General features: G+C 48.9%; 1 protein-coding gene across 6 annotated transcripts in view; it reads left to right on the forward strand.

Moving 5' to 3' along the window:
• prima1 (proline rich membrane anchor 1) overlaps nt 1-15,564 on the forward strand; it is a 189,321-nt gene that overhangs the window by 16,594 nt on the left and 157,163 nt on the right. Inside the window, exon 1 of one of the 6 annotated variants that reach the window (XM_038775037.1) lies at nt 8,033-8,363. The exons of the other annotated variants lie outside the window; for them this stretch is intronic. Coding sequence (XP_038630965.1) covers nt 8,177-8,363 — 187 coding nt within the window. The 5' untranslated portion in view covers nt 8,033-8,176. Of the gene's footprint in view, nt 1-8,032; nt 8,364-15,564 lie in introns of those variants that run through there. 6 annotated transcript variants of the gene reach the window in all.

Below are 15,564 nucleotides of genomic sequence, written 5' to 3' on the forward strand. Positions count from 1 at the left end.
TAGTCCATGGGTATACGTGCAGAGTGAAAAGTTTACCGAGCGATAGGGCAAACAGCTGGTCTGGGCTAACGATCAGAGGAACCATGAAGCTGGGTCCCAACCTCAGAAAACCAGAAAAACCTGCAGAAGATGGGACAAGCTCAGTGGCCGTCCCTGTCCGATATGCCGACATCCAAAGATTCAGGTTAACCACAGGAATGTGAAGCACCTGGACAAGTTGATTTGTTCTTGCTCTGGTATCATCTATCACCTGACCAGAGCTGCTGTTTGTACGATACAGTATAAGAAGCTGACTATAGCAACACGGAACGGTAAGTATCACTGCTCAGTTTCCAAGTCCCGTGCATTGAGATCAATCCGGATGGTTACTCTGATTCCCATGGATCGGTAGGCAAAACCCGAGCCTGGGGGGGGGGGCGCCTGGTAAAGCTGGTATCAGTGGCACACGCTGCCTGAGAAGGCAATTGCTTGGATTCGCAGGACATCCAAACCCTTCCTGAAGAGAACATCACTCGAACCTCGTCTAAAACACCATGGGCGGGCTTTTCCATTGGCTGATTCTGAAATCGCGGCGGGCGGCGATTTGATGCCAAATGGCAATTCTCCGTCACCTCGACAGCAGCGTCAGTGCTGTCCATAACGCACATACAGTAAACACCGTTTACATACCATTAGCGGGTCCGACCCGGTATTCTCCGGGACCTCTGTCATTCTCCGACTCCGATGGGCCACATTCCCGATGCCGTGGTTCACTTGCGCTTTTAAAAATCATGAAGCCGGCATGGTGGCTGCTGAGAGAAAGAGAGGGGCTATTGAAGGTGTCCAATAATGCCATAGTTTGCTGACAGTTGTGCCGCGCTGGCTGGGGGGGGGCTTCTGCCAGATCGAGGGGTGTAGTGGGGGTGGTGGCCAGCAGTTGAGCTGTGGGGTTGGGGTGGAAGGGCATGGAACACCATTGCCACAGGCGGAAAGGCAGTCATGCAGCTGCACATACCGCTAACAGCCCACCATTAAAACAGGTTGTATAGGTCGTCCCCCCAGGCCACCCCCTTAGGTGCCCTCTGGCCCCAGCCGAACCATCAGATGTATGGACGTGTTCCAGCACAACCAGTGCTGTCTTGTTGGCTGGGATGGTGTGTGTGTGTGTGTGGGGATTGTACTGTGTACAACTGCAACTGTCAGGTTCCTGAGTATCAATCAGGGACCCGGTGAATCCCGCACCATTTTTCATTGGAATCGATTGTGTTCCATATGGTCTGGTGCTAGCTCCTGAACAGTTGCAGAATCGGTGCAACTGTGGCGACGGTTTTGCTCTCGTAAAAGTCCACGAATCTCTGGAACAGAGAATCCAGTCCAATAGGTTTTGAAATGGTTCTAGTAACTACTGATTGGGCTATGGGGATGTGGTTCTGGAGCATGTTTGCCTAAAATTGATTCAGAATAATATTTGAAAGCTGCCAAAATCCACCCCACTCACTGTAGTTTGTGATGGATTGGGAATTGATACAAAAATATCCTTCCTCAACAGAGTCACTTCATTTTGAAGAGGATGCAAGACTACATAAAGTGCCCAAAGCAAGGAAAGCAACAGTTCCTTGCTTTGGGCAGCACGGTAGCATTGTGGATAGCGCAATTGCTTCACAGCTCCAGGGTCCCAGGTTCAATTCCCGGCTTGGGTCACTGTCTGTGCGGAGTCTGCACATCCTCCCCGTGTGTGCGTGGGTTTCCTCCGGGTGCTCCGGTTTCCTCCCAGTCCAAAGATGTGCAGGTTGGGTGGATTGGCCATGATAAATTGCCCTTAGTGTCCAAAATTGCCCTTAGTGTTGGGTGGGGTTACTGGATTATGGGGATAGGGTGGAGGTGTTGACCTCGGGTAGGGTGCTCTTTCCAAGAGCTGGTGCAGACTCGATGGGCCGAGTGGCCTCCTTCTGCACTGTAAATTCTATGAAAGTTCCAAATTCTTGAGTGACAGCAATGTGAGTTGTGATAATACCTTTTCATCAGGTGTCAATTGCCGTCGTATAAAGCAATTTCAGAAATTGATTTGTTCTGCTGAAAATCTCGACCCACTAACCTTTGTATTAAAACACTACCAGAATGTAAATGTCTGCCTCCCCTTTCTAATAAAGATTTGGAAACCTTCACCGTAACAGCAAGCTACAGGCATTAACCATTAAAACATATTCGGCTCTTACTCATTCATTGATACTGAATACCAGCCAGTGCACCTACATTTCAGGTGATGCATATGGATTCAAAATCAACAGTGACCTCCAGCAGACTCTCAATAGTAATGGGCAGGATTCTCCATTTCTGAGACTTTCTGATTTTGAAGCTGTGCCTAGTCTTATGCCCGGTGGGGGGCTAGCAGCCGTGCCACGTAAAGCTTCCGGCATTACCTGCAGATACAGGCGGGGCCGTGGCCACTCATGCGCACAGCGGCGACCCGCTGCAGTCACACCGTATAACATGATGCTGGCCGCCTGCGGACCTGGCCTGCCAGATAGTGCCCCCCTGTAATCCTCTTCGACACCGCTGGACCACCCCACACCAGTCCCCCCCCCTTCCACCCGCCAAAGACCCTTCGGCCAGCATAATGCTCCCCCCCCCCACCCACCGTGGCGACGCTGGACACAGTCCGCAGCCGCCACGCAAAGTTGACAAAACCTCAGAGCTCACGCCCCACACTGTCGGGAAGACGACCCATCGGGGGCTGAGCATCCGGAGGGCCTTCAGGTGACGTCCTGAGGCGGTCCCAATGGCGTGCAGCACACTCACTAATGATGCCGTTTTGGAGGGGCCGCAGCATCCAAAAACAGGCGCCACGCCATATTTGCCATTCAAAGGGATTCTCCACCCAATCGGCGAGTGTGATTTTGGCGTTGGCAAGCGGAGAATCCCGCCCTAAATGTTGACGCCGACACAGAATTCATGGACTTTCACGACAGCAAAACTGCCGTCTCACCTGGACCGATTCCGCTACTGTTAAAGTGTTAGCACAAGGGTAAACACAATCGATTCTAATGAGAAATGATGCTGGATTCGCCAGTTTTACGAATGACGCTCAGGAGGATGACAAGCTGCTGCCTCATATACACACTTCACTCCCCACACACACCATCCCAGCCAACAAGATGGCAGCTGGGTGAGCTGCCCCGAGATTCACAGACGCAGAGCTCGAGACCCTCCTGGACGCCATGGAGGTGAGGCGATTGACCCTGTACAGCGGCCCAGGAAGGAGGCTGCCAGCCACCGCCGTTCGCCGTGCCTGTGGGCAGGCGGCAGAGGCGGTCACAGCCGTGGGCAACGTTGTCCAGATCGGCCAGCAGTGCCGAAAAAAAACTGCACAACCTCCTCAGGGCGGCCAGGGTGAGTAGGCAGCCTATGCCCCTGGCACAAACCCCCGTTCCACACACCTGTAACCCGACCCCACCCTACATCACATTCAGTACCCATATCGTCCGCCATGGCCGTGTGCCCTGCCCACTGAGTCCACCAGCTACCCACCCCCTGCATGTGTTGGACTGTCTAACACTGTTGTTTTATTCAACCCCCCCCCTCAGGAGAAGGCTACGCACAACTGTGGGGAGCGGGACAAGACAGGATGGGGGCCTCCCCTCACTGTGGCTGAGCAGAGGGTCCTACATGTGTCGGCGGCCCAGAAGAAAGGGAGGTTGCCGAGGTGGAGTTCGGCCGTTGGCGAGGAAGTGAGACGGTGCTGACTTGCGGTTCCCCGTGACACGTGTGTCAGTCCCCACCAACACCACTCCCACACCACCCTTACCCCCACACCACCCTCACCCTACACCACTCCCACCCTCACCACCACCCCGGTCTAATAATGCGTCTTGTCATGTGCCTTGCAGGACCTGCTGGTGAAGGGGTGGGCCCATCTGATGGCCACCTCCCCTAGTGCCACAGCTTGAGCCCCCCGCCGTGAGCCGAGCAGCGATGAGAGCAGTTCGCTCACCAGCCCTCCACCCGAGACTCCGGAGACCCTGGAGCTCGAGTCGGAGGATGACAGTAATTTTCCATTATTCCTGACTCCAACAACCTCCACCATCCCAGAGACGCTTTAGTGAGGAGGTTCCTGCGACACTCCCTGGTGCGCACCACACAGCTGATCTGGCACAGCAGGTGGAGGTATGAACACCCGAGGGAGCAGATGGCGGATGGAATAGCTGCTGTGCAGTCTGGTTTTTGGCTTCGGGAACGGACAGCCCCATCAGTCGCAGAGTCAGGGACTACAGGAGGGGTTGTCAGCACGCATCCAGCACCAGCAGGTGCAGTTGGAGGAGTCTAACCCTGTGCAGGAGCAAGGGTGGCATCCGGGGTGGAGGCATTGGGGATGACGTTTTTGGCTATGGGTCAGAATTTCCAAGGCCTGATCCATTCTGTGCGGGCGCTCGCCGAGGCCCAGGGCAGGGTTGCCGTCTCACAGACAACCATGTGCCAGACCCACCTGGACATCGCAGCAGTGCTCCTGAGCGTGGCCCAGTCACAGCAGGCATGGCTGGGAACGTTGGCGGCATTGCCCAGGCACTGGCCTACGTGGCACAGACACAGAGGGAGGCGGCCAAGCCCCGGAGGAGAGACTGATGAAACATAAACCCAGAAGGTAGTGGCACAGCCAATGGGTGATGTGGCGCAGTCCCATATGGCGATGGTCCACTCCCTGTGCTCCATGGTCGCGAGCGTGCAGACCCCGGTGAAGACCAGAGCGGGCCTCCAAGACTGGCAGCGCCAGATGGCGGGGACCTCAGAGACCATTGGGCATCCTGAGAGAGAGGAGGTGTTGGTGCACATACCAGTGATTCCCGCAGGATAGGTGCAGGAACAGCCCTCTCCTGTCCCTGGTGCATCTGGTGGGCAGCGGGGGGGAACAGGGCGGCAGCACAGCACCTGGGACACCCGAGACCTGGTCGCCCCAGAAGGCGGCCGCCAACGGGGACACAGGTCACAGGGCAGGAATCACAGCAGGCCGCCCCCACTCCTGCTGACCGTCTGTGGAACCACTTGGATGCAGTATTGGTGCCTGTAAGGCCAGAAAGTTAAACCACCAATTTAGTTGACACGGGTGCAGGGCTCAGTTTAGTTATAGGGGCTATTATAACCTGTAAATAGTTGTTCACAAGAAATACCTGTTATTACAACCTGTCTTGGTGCTCTGTCTGATGTTTGTGAGGGGTGGGCTGGTCTGTGTTGACCAAGGGGGAGGGGAGAAATGGGCAGACATTGTGGGTGGCCCCCTACCCCACCGCCATCCCCACCACCGTCACCCCAGGTATCCGATGGGACCGTTTGATGAAATGGCCAGCTCACATGCAGGGATCACCCAGGTGAACGGTGGAAAGTGCTACCGTGGGTAGGAGTCAGACCTCGTCATACGGTGCCGAGCACCAGAGCTTATCACAGAGCAGGCCGTCACCATCTTCCATCCCATGGACCAGATCCGGTTTTATTGCCAACCCAGGGTCCCCACCCCGTAGTGTAGCAGGATGTATCACGGAGGGATTTTCAGGTTGCGGGGGGGGGGGGGGCGCATCAGAAGACTGAAGCACCGCTCTATCATGGGCCTGGTCGCTGTATGGGCGTCATTGTATTAGGTCCCCATGTCAATCTGTGGCCTCCGGATAGGTGTCGTTTGCCACGACCGCAGTCAGTGGATAACCCCTGTCACCCAGGAGCCAACCCCCCCAGCCGAGGGGGGGGGGGGTCTCGAACATGTCAGAAATTGTTGAGTGTGCCAGGATGAAGGGGTCATGCACAGTGCTCGGGTATCAGGCACAGGCATATATGATGCACAGCTGATGGTCACAAATCAGCTGCATGTTCAGAGAGTGGGTGCCCCTTTTGGTTGTGCAGAGTATCCTCTCATATGCAGGTGCTTGTAGGGGTCATGCATCCCATCAATCACCCGGGGCATGTCGGCAATGGCAGCGAACCCCGGTGCCCGGGCATTCTGGTGGGCTTGGTCCACATTAAATTGGATGTCTTGAGCCGCCTGGGCATATAGGGCCTCTGTGACTGCACGGATGGACCTGTGCACCAAGGTCTGTGAGATCCCGGACAGATCCCCACTCGACGCCTGAAGGGAGCCCGTCGGGTAAAAGCTCAGCGAGACCATCACCTTGACGGTCACCAGCAGCGTGTGTCCTTCCCCATACCCCCGTGGTGCCAGGCGTGCCATCACCTGGAAGATATGTTGCACTGTCTCTGCTCAGCTGGGGTCTTCGACGGCATGTCCGGTCCAGCAGGTCATCGAAAGACAGGTACACACGAGGCCTCATGTGGCGCCTCCTTTGCACCTCCTCCTCATCGGCCTGTTGGGCGGCTCGCTGTCCAATCTGGGGGGGGGGGGGGGGGGGGCTGCCACCTATTCCTCTGGGCCATGCTCCGCTGCTGCAGCTTCCTCGTCCTCAAGCAGCGCCCGCTCGTAAAGCTGCAGAGCCTGCAGCGACCTGCAAGAAGGCCACCATTGCTGGTTGAATTCCAATATCCATTGTCTGCAGGGGGTTAAAGGTCGACATGTTAGCTTGGTGCATACACCCGTACCCAAACAGAACCACACCATCGGGAACTCGGCCCATCGGCGGAGAATCGCGGAGGCCCTGGAGATTACCGGGTCAGGCCTGCTAATGATATGCAAACGGTGTTTACTGTACATGCGTTCTGGAATGCATTGATGCCGCTGTCGAGATGACGGAGAATTGCAATTTGGCGTCAAATCGACGGCCACTGTGATTTTGGTGTCGGAACCTATTTTCTGCCTAATCACATTTCCCGATTCCGGCGTCGGCCAACGGAGAATCCCGCCCATGGTCTCTGCATGATTCAATTGAAACCCAGGCAGCTGTTGCTATTGAAAATAGTCAAGCTCAGAGTTGACTTTAAACCAGCAATCGTTTCAGAACGAGTTCCCGGGAAGTTCATTTGCATCTGTTTCCACTGAAGAGCGCCAGACTGATTCGGGCATTTCTTATCAGAATTCATTGTCATGCCTGATCTGATCATCTGTGCTCTATATAATCTCTCCCTTCCTTCTTGGCTTCTCACTGAGCCATAAAATTAACCAGCACCACAGCCAGACAGCAGGCGCCAGGGTTACTCAGATTTTCATCCTATTAGCCCAGGTTTTAATATATTGAGCAAAAAGCATAAAACAAAAATAATCCACAGCTTAATGTGGAGGCTCCAATAATTAGATAGATTTTGCATTAGGCAACTTTTTAAAGGGAAACATTCAGTGAAGGGAATGTAGAAAATTAGTTGTGTCTGCGATTTTTAGATAATATGATGGCTCTGCTGTTTTATGGGAAGTAATACTTTATGGAGGATAAACACGGAAGCTAGTGATCCGAAAAACGTCAGTAAAGAGTAATTACAGTCTTTCCATTTTTGTTGGCCGTTCTTTTCCAACCAGCACCTGGTCAGTTTTGGAGAAGCTCAGTGGTAATTTTAACTCGACTCCCATTAGATTATGCCAGCTATCCATTGCCAAGTCAGGTTAAAATGACCCCACGTAATGAAAATCTTGATCAGCACGGTAGAGCTGGACTTTGATGCCTGTTGAGAGGCACCTCCATGCTGATCTGTTTGCGTGATGCTGGGTTTCAACTTCTTCATTCGGTGATTTGTCTCAAGTGAGACAATTTACCTAAGGCATTATAAACTTCTGAATTTAGGAGCGACAGAAGGAAATAGTTTACTGCCTTGTTTCAAACAACAGTAACAACAAAATGCATCATAAACCATTGCCTCGCTTGAAACCATTTGTCCTCGAACACATAACTCATGTTGCCTTTGTTTATGTATGAGCTTTAATGGCGAATGCTAGCAGGCCGTTCAACTGTGTAGATCCTTATCCTGTACCACCACTTCCGGTAGGGATTGAAATATAGCGACGTTTTCCCCCTTTTCTTCACTCAGGGGGAACTGCAGTTCCACATCTCCAGTGACGCCCCTTAACCTGGAAGCAGTAACAGTAAGACAATCTTGTAATTACTTTAAAATGTTTGGGTAAACTGTAATTGTATTTGTTTTAAAAGTGTCTGGAAAGGACTTTTAAGAGTTTCCATCCATTTGTCAAGGAATCAGTTTTCATTTACAAGAAATACTGGGCCATGTGACCTGCTGACCCTTAGCATGAAAGTGGTATCAAAAGGAAGGAAGTTAAATGACAAAAGTCATTTGGCCAGGCACAAAGGAGAGCTGGAGACAGAAGATGATCAGTACACAGATGTGTGCAACAGAAAGAGAAAGCCAAGAAAGATTGCAAGGGCAGAACTCTGTTTCCGTGAAGATGCTCCCTATGGAAAATCGGCTATGTCCATCGAGGAAAGGGGAAAGCTGGAGAAAGGGAGGTAGGTCAGTAAGTCAAGTATCTGCCATCCATGAGATAGTCTTTGTTGTTTCTGCTATTCCACCTGTAATTTATAGTTCATGCCAACTGCGATGTGCCTGTTAATCCACGTTTTGTTATTTCTTTGGTTGTTTTGGTTTACAGTTTCCCCCAACGGGGGTCACAACGCTACCCTGGCAGGGATCAGGAAACTCCGCACTGGTAGGGGTCTAACCTGGGACCTTGCTAGTCTGCATGGCCCCAGGTGATTCTTCTAATTCCGAGAGTCAGCGGCAGCCAAAAGCATTTGTTAGGGCTAGATTCAGTTCGGCACTGCAGACAGTGAAAGTCTGCCTGAATTATTGTGAGCGGAAAGTCTTTTAACAGGTTAATTGAATAAAAAGTAATTTTGTAATTTTCTGCTAACAAGATTGCATGACTGGCATTTAGGTTTGATCTATGTGAAGGGCGATGCTTAAGCTGGTATAATAACTAAATTATCCCAAATATCTCTTGAAATCCAGCCTCCGAGTGGCATTACATTCTTGTTTCCCATTTGGATTGCCTGTTGTCTAATCCGAGTGATGTGGAAGATTTTCCTGTTCCTGCGGCTGAATCACCAGGGAGCATGAGCAGCAAATAGCATAAAATCATTCATGTGGAATTGGATGCTCATTGGGAAGCCTGGGGCATGTTGATTGTTCTCTCATTTAAATGGATGGAAAATTACGTGGACTTCTCAGGGGATGTCGCAAAAGAAAATGGAACACATTTAGGTAGATGGGCCCTCTGCTGCCTCACAGCCTAACCCCCACTTCCCCGCAGGTCAGTAGCAGGGCCAGCTTTGACTACCCATACATGAACATTTCAGTAAGGAGGGAATACCTGGCCCAAATATCCTCTCATGCACTCTTGTTCCGATTGTTCCCTGGGATTTCTTCACTAAACTGCTTGCCATTTCTGGGATGGTGATGGTAATAGTCCCAATGGAGCGAGTGGGCCTTAAAGTTACCTTTCCTGCAGTTACCTGCCCCCTCCTGATATCTATAACCTATAAGAGCTCCACAAACCTCTTGAGATATCTGTTGTCATCTAATTCTGGCCTCTTAAGCATCCTCAAGTTTTAATAACTGCGTCATTGCTGGCCATTAAGCGTCATTTTGATGCTGTGGTAGGGGCAAAATGTGGAGGAATTTAAACGAAGAGTTTTAGGGACGATGGGCACAGATTTGAGCAACAACATGTTCATGGACTTTGGCGAAGAAAGGGAAGTTAGAGATGGGTGGAAGTTTGCAAGGACCTTTTGAGGAGAGGGTGATGGTGGTAGATTCAAAGAAGAGAGAGAGAGAGAGAGAGAATGCCACAAAAGAGGGAATGGCTAACTTGGGCAGCAGGAAGGGGATGTTGGATGGTCAGCCATTTAATAGAAGCCGGGTGGAGGGAGTAGGAGATGTGTCTTACGGAGAAGTTGAGCTCCGCAAAGGCAGGATAGGAGATTGGCGAGAAAGATGTGAGTTCAGAGCTAGGGCAGCAGGGAACCTTTGAAGAGGTTTGGCCTGGAGAAGGGAGGCATTCAACAAGAGGTAGTTGAGATGATCGCGACCTGAATGACAATCCATGAACTCTTCACATCTACTTTTGGAGATGAAGATGGAGGAGACAGGGAAAGAAGATAGTTTGCAGCATCAAGCTCAAGATGCAGACAAAATGTTTCTAGTGGAGTGGCTGAGATACAACAATGCAAATGCTGGAGTTATTTACCTGGACGGGAGCTGAGCTGATAATTTGAAACATCTTAAATTTAGCTAATCTGAGATTACCTGTTCACTAACTGTCAGTATGAATTTTGTGAATGGAATTCATCATTCCTGAGATATTTCTGACTCCGTCATTGTTACCTAAAACATACATGGTTTGTTAATGGGAAACAAGCATAAACAAGAGGATGAACATCGATAAGTACAGGGAGGAAAGGGAAAGCCAGCATTACAGGAGGTAACTCCGAAACCGCAATAGTGTGAATCAAAAGCATGTTTTACATCTGTCCCAAATTCTATCCATGTTGGCTTCAGTAAATTGGTAGCCACAATGTGGAGATGCTGGCGTTGGACTGGGGTGGGCACAGTGAGAAGTCTTATAACACCAGGTTAAAGTACAACAGGTTTGTTTTGAATCACAAGCTTTCGGAGCGCCGCTCCCTCCTCAGGTGAACTGGAGTCGGGACGATTTTCGGAAGGTCAGGAATGAGCAGGCTGAGGAAAGCGGAAGGAGAAATTCACTGTGATTTCTTTGAAAAGCAGATTGAAAAGTTGTAGGACTATACCATTGAACCATATTTTCCTCCATAATGTGGTTACTTCAAGTTATAGAATGCAACGGACATAGGAAAAGTAAAATTGCTGAAGAAGGTATGTGAGGGTCTATGGATAAGATAAAAATATGTGAAGGTAAAGGGTAAGTTGAGAGAGTAATTTTTATTTTAATGGCATGGAAATAGTATGAGGACAAAATCACAAAATATGCTAAAAAGAACAGTAGATTATTCCACAAAGAGTTTAGCAACATGAGAATTGTTGGATGTGAGGTCGGACCCCAAAGAGAATATGATGACTTTCATAGAATTTACAGTGCAGAAAGAGGCCATTCGACCCATCGAGGCTTCACCGGCTCTTGGAAAGAGCACCCGACCCAAGCCCACACCTCCACCCTATAACCCAGAAGCCCACCCAACACTAAGGGCAATTTTGGACACTAAGGGCAATTTAGCATGGCCAATCCACCTAACCTGCACATCTTTGGACTGTGGGAGGAAACTGGAGCACCCGGAGAAAACCCACGCACACAGGGGGAGAATGTGCAGACTCCGCATAGACAGTGACCCAAGCCGGGAATTGAACCTGGGACCCTGGAGCTGTGAAGCAGTTGTGCTAACCACTATGCTACCATGCTGCCCTTAAACAGAAAATAGCACTTAAACAGAAAAGTGCAGGAATACTTAGCAACTACTTTGAATTTGTGCTTACAAAAGATGATCGTGAAGAGGAGGTAATCCTGAATCGGTGAAAAACTAAAGAAGAGAAACCATGGGCTGGTTTCTCCGATTCTGCGGCTGTGTCCGCAGGATCCGTCTGGTCTTACAACCAGAAAGTCGGCGGCGCCCCCGCACCGATCCTCCGCCCAGTGGGGTGCGAGCAGCCGTGCCGAATGAAGCCCCCCGATTTTACCTGCAGATACGTCCGCAGAATAGCCATGGCCACGTATGCGCACGTCGATGGCCTGTGGCGGCTGCGCCGTACAGCATGGCGCGGCTGCACGCGTACCCGACTTGCCTTCACTTGCAAATGAAGTGCAATGTGGAAAAGTGTGAGGTTATGCACTTTGGAAGGAGGAATTTAGACATAGACTATTTTCTAAATGGGGAAATGTTTAGGAAATCAGAAGCACAAAGGGACTTGGAAGTCCTTGTTCACGATTCTCTTAAGGTTAGCGTGCAGGTTCAGTTGGCAGTTAAGAAGGCAAATGCAATGTTAGCATTCATGTCAAGAAGGCGAGAATACAAGACCAGGGATGTACTTCTGAGGTTGTATAAGGCTCTGGTCAGACCTCATTTGGCGTGCTGGGAATAGTTTTGGGCCCTGTATCTAAGGAAGGATCTGCTGGCCTTGGAAAGGGCCCAGAGGAGGTTCACATGAATGATCCCTGGAATGAAGAGCTTGTCATATGTGGAACGGTTGAGGACTCTGGGTCTGTACTCATTGGAGTTTAGAAAGATGAGGGGGATCTTATTGAAACTTACAGGATACTGGGAGGCCTGGATAGAGTGGACGTGGAGAGGATGTTTTCATTTGTAAGAAAAACTAGAACCAGAGGACACCATCTCAGACTAAAGGGACGATCCTTTAAAACAGAGGTGAGGAGGAATTTCTTCAGCCAGAGGGTGGCAAATCTGTGGAACACTTTGCCGCAGAAGGCTGTGGAGGCCAAATCACTGAGTGTCTTTAAGACAGAGATAGATAGGTTCTTGATTACTAAGGGGATCAGGGGTTATGGGGAGAAGGCAGGAGAATGGGGATGAGAAAATATCGGCCATGATTCACTGGCGGAGCAGACTCGATGGGCCGAGTGGCCTAATTCTGCTCCTTTGTCTTAAGGCCTTATGGATACTTACAAATTGGTTAACCTAATGTCTGTAATAGGGAACATTTTTAATTCTTTTAATCAAAGTGAAATTATTAAATATCAGACATGAGGAATTGTTACGAAGCAGGCAGCGTGGATTTTTGGAAAACAAAATCATGCTTGACAACTTGATCAAGTTCTTTGCGGAAGTGTTAAATGTGACGGCTGTGGAAAATACAGTGCATGTGGTATATGTGGACTTTGTGAAGGACTTTAATAAGATATATAACAGGAGACTAAACATGATAGATTTTTAGGGATGGCGGAAAATTGTATTGAGAACTGATTGGAAGGGAGTATGAGCTCGGGGCACTTTCTTGGTTGGAAATGGGTAAATGTGTCCCATGTACTTCTATCCTTTTTCTGCGTCCATTAAAACAAAGCCTGTTTGATATGATAGTCATGTCGAATTAATCATCTTTACCAAAGCTTCTGCCACATATCTACATCAGAATTAAACCGATAATTTACAACATGAACAGCACATGAATTTTGGAATACATTTTTTCTCATTCATAATTTTTTTCATATTGGTACCAGTCTTTTCTAATTTATTTGACTTTTTGTTGTACAGTTGCATCCCTTGCTTTCTTTGACCATTTTCCCTTCAATCTAATTATGTAGTTGCCAAGTCAGTTTACTATCATCCTGATTGATGTAACTTGGACTAGTGAATTGCAGATGGAAGTCAGTGAAAATAAAACACGGGAAAGCTGTGAAACGTGCAGTTGAGCTGATGTCACTTCTTAAATATCGTCTAAAGTCAAAATTGCCCATAATGAGTGTTAAAAGCTGATTATAAATGAACTCTAACCCCACTGTTACACAATTATCGGGGAGGCGGTGGCATAGCAGTATTGTCACTGGACTAGTAAACCAGAGACCCAGGTTCAAATCCCGCCACGGCAGATGGGTGAAATTTGAATTCAATAGAAAAATCAGGAATTAAAAAAGTCTAATGGTGATCATGAATCAATTGTCGTAAAAACTCATCTGATTCACTCATGTCCTTTAGGGAAGGAAATCTGCCGTCCTCACCTGGTCTGGCCTCCATGTGACTCCAGACCCACAGCAATGTGGGTGACTCTCAACTGCCCCCTAAGGGGCAATTAGGGATGGGCAGTAAATGCTGGCACAGCCTGCGATGCCCACATCCCATGACCGAATATAAAAACGGCGGCAGGGTAGCACAGTGGTTAGCACTGTTGCTTTACAGCGCCAGGGACCCGGGTTTGATTCCCGGCTTGGGTCACTATCTGTGCGGAGTCTGCACGTTCTCCCGTGTCTGCGTAGGTTTCCTCTGATTTCCTCTCTCAAGTCCCGAAAGACGTGCTTATTAGATGGATTAGAAATTCTGAATTCTCCCTTAATGTACTTGAACAGGCGTCAGAGTGTGGCGACTAGGGGATTTTCACAGTAACTTCATTGCAGCGTAAATTTAATAAAGATCATTATTATTTCTAAAATTAATAACGTTCCTCTAACGAAGCTTTCCTCTTCGATACAAAACCATGTTTGAACACACTAGTCTGTACTCTACAGTGGCTGCACCTTGATATCGTTTTATAGAATGTTTAACGCTGAACTTAATAAGCTTTCATTTTAGTTTGGTTTTTACTCCAAAGGGAAGCATTTAGGAAAAAGTAACATCACTGAGAGAAAAATTTACAGCTGGATTATTTAACTTTGATATTCATTTTTGTGTTATTGCTGAGAGATGAAAAAGTCTAGAAACTAATTAGTGTGGAAAAACTTGTGGAAACTACTTGAGAGAAAAGCATCAGATAAAATTGCAAGTGTTCTTATGTTTGTAGATCCAACAAGTTTTCTCTATGTCCTGTGTATATTTGCCAGTGCAAGAAGTCTTCTCTGTATTAAGGTGCATAATGCAGAAGTAATTAGGTACCAGGTGATAGAGGTTGTGGCTTTGGGAGGCGTTGTTGAAGGAGCCTCAAGCGTACAAATTTGAACCATAGTTTCAGATGACTGGATAGATTAAGGGGTGCATGACCGGGGTCTCCAGCATCATCATTATTTGCTGCATTCTTTGTAATCATTGTTCTGGAAGAGCAGCATGTGGAACCGTTGGTGATGATACAGAGAGGTCAGTAAAAATAAGGAATTGGTCCCTAAAACACAAGTGCAGCCTGGTAGACGATTACACCAGGAATTAATACAAGAAACATTTACTTCACTGCCATCGCCTGTGCCAAGTTAGACAATGGGGTTTTCATCCACAAAACACTGCATGTAGCAGTGTTGCCTTTTCAGTGGCTCTGCTGTAACTAAGGCAATCAGTCAGTTTGCCCTCCTTTCTTTTGATATCTATATTCTAATGCTCAGAGTCACCAGGTATCAGATGATACCACCACAAGGTTCAACCGGCTATCGATCAAAGAGCCAAACACCAGTTAGTTCAAGGTCAAGGGTACTTTATTTACGCACACAATGGATCATGCAACATACACTACTAGTTAACTACACCTATCGACTAAGCCAACCTGTATTTAACTTCAGGCACCCGGCTTAGATCAGAGGAACAGTGGCCGTTGTTCGATTCTGGATCTATCGAGTCTGGAGAAGTAATTGCTGCGCAGCTAGGCTCATCCGTCTGGTAGCGAGCGTTGAACTTGGACTTGCTTCTGGTGATGCTGCCATTGGAGATGGTCGTAGCCAGGGCGCTAGGTCCAAGAGAGGACAAACACATGTGGGACTCCCTTCTTCTGCTTGGGGATTTCGTGCTCTTTTGGGCGGTCCTTCAGTTTGGACCCCACTTTTGGGTGATCCCCGATCACAATGTTCAATTTCTAACCAATAAATGGGTGGGTGCCTGGATGGCTTGGCATGTCCCAAGCGGTCACTGACCCTGTTGTTTACGGTTCCCTAGAACAGGAAGTGGTGCTGAAATGTCTGAGACTCTACCAGTCGCTTGAGTACCAGTCATTTGTCTTGGTGAAGATGGGCCATCAAATACTAATCGGTCCATCGAAATGCTAATTGGTCAGAGTTCCGATGCCGTCTGGACTCCTTGCTTGCAAATATAC

This window comes from Scyliorhinus canicula, chromosome 2 (genome assembly GCF_902713615.1).
Source record: "Scyliorhinus canicula chromosome 2, sScyCan1.1, whole genome shotgun sequence".
In the NCBI taxonomy this organism is placed as follows: Eukaryota; Metazoa; Chordata; class Chondrichthyes; order Carcharhiniformes; family Scyliorhinidae; genus Scyliorhinus; species Scyliorhinus canicula.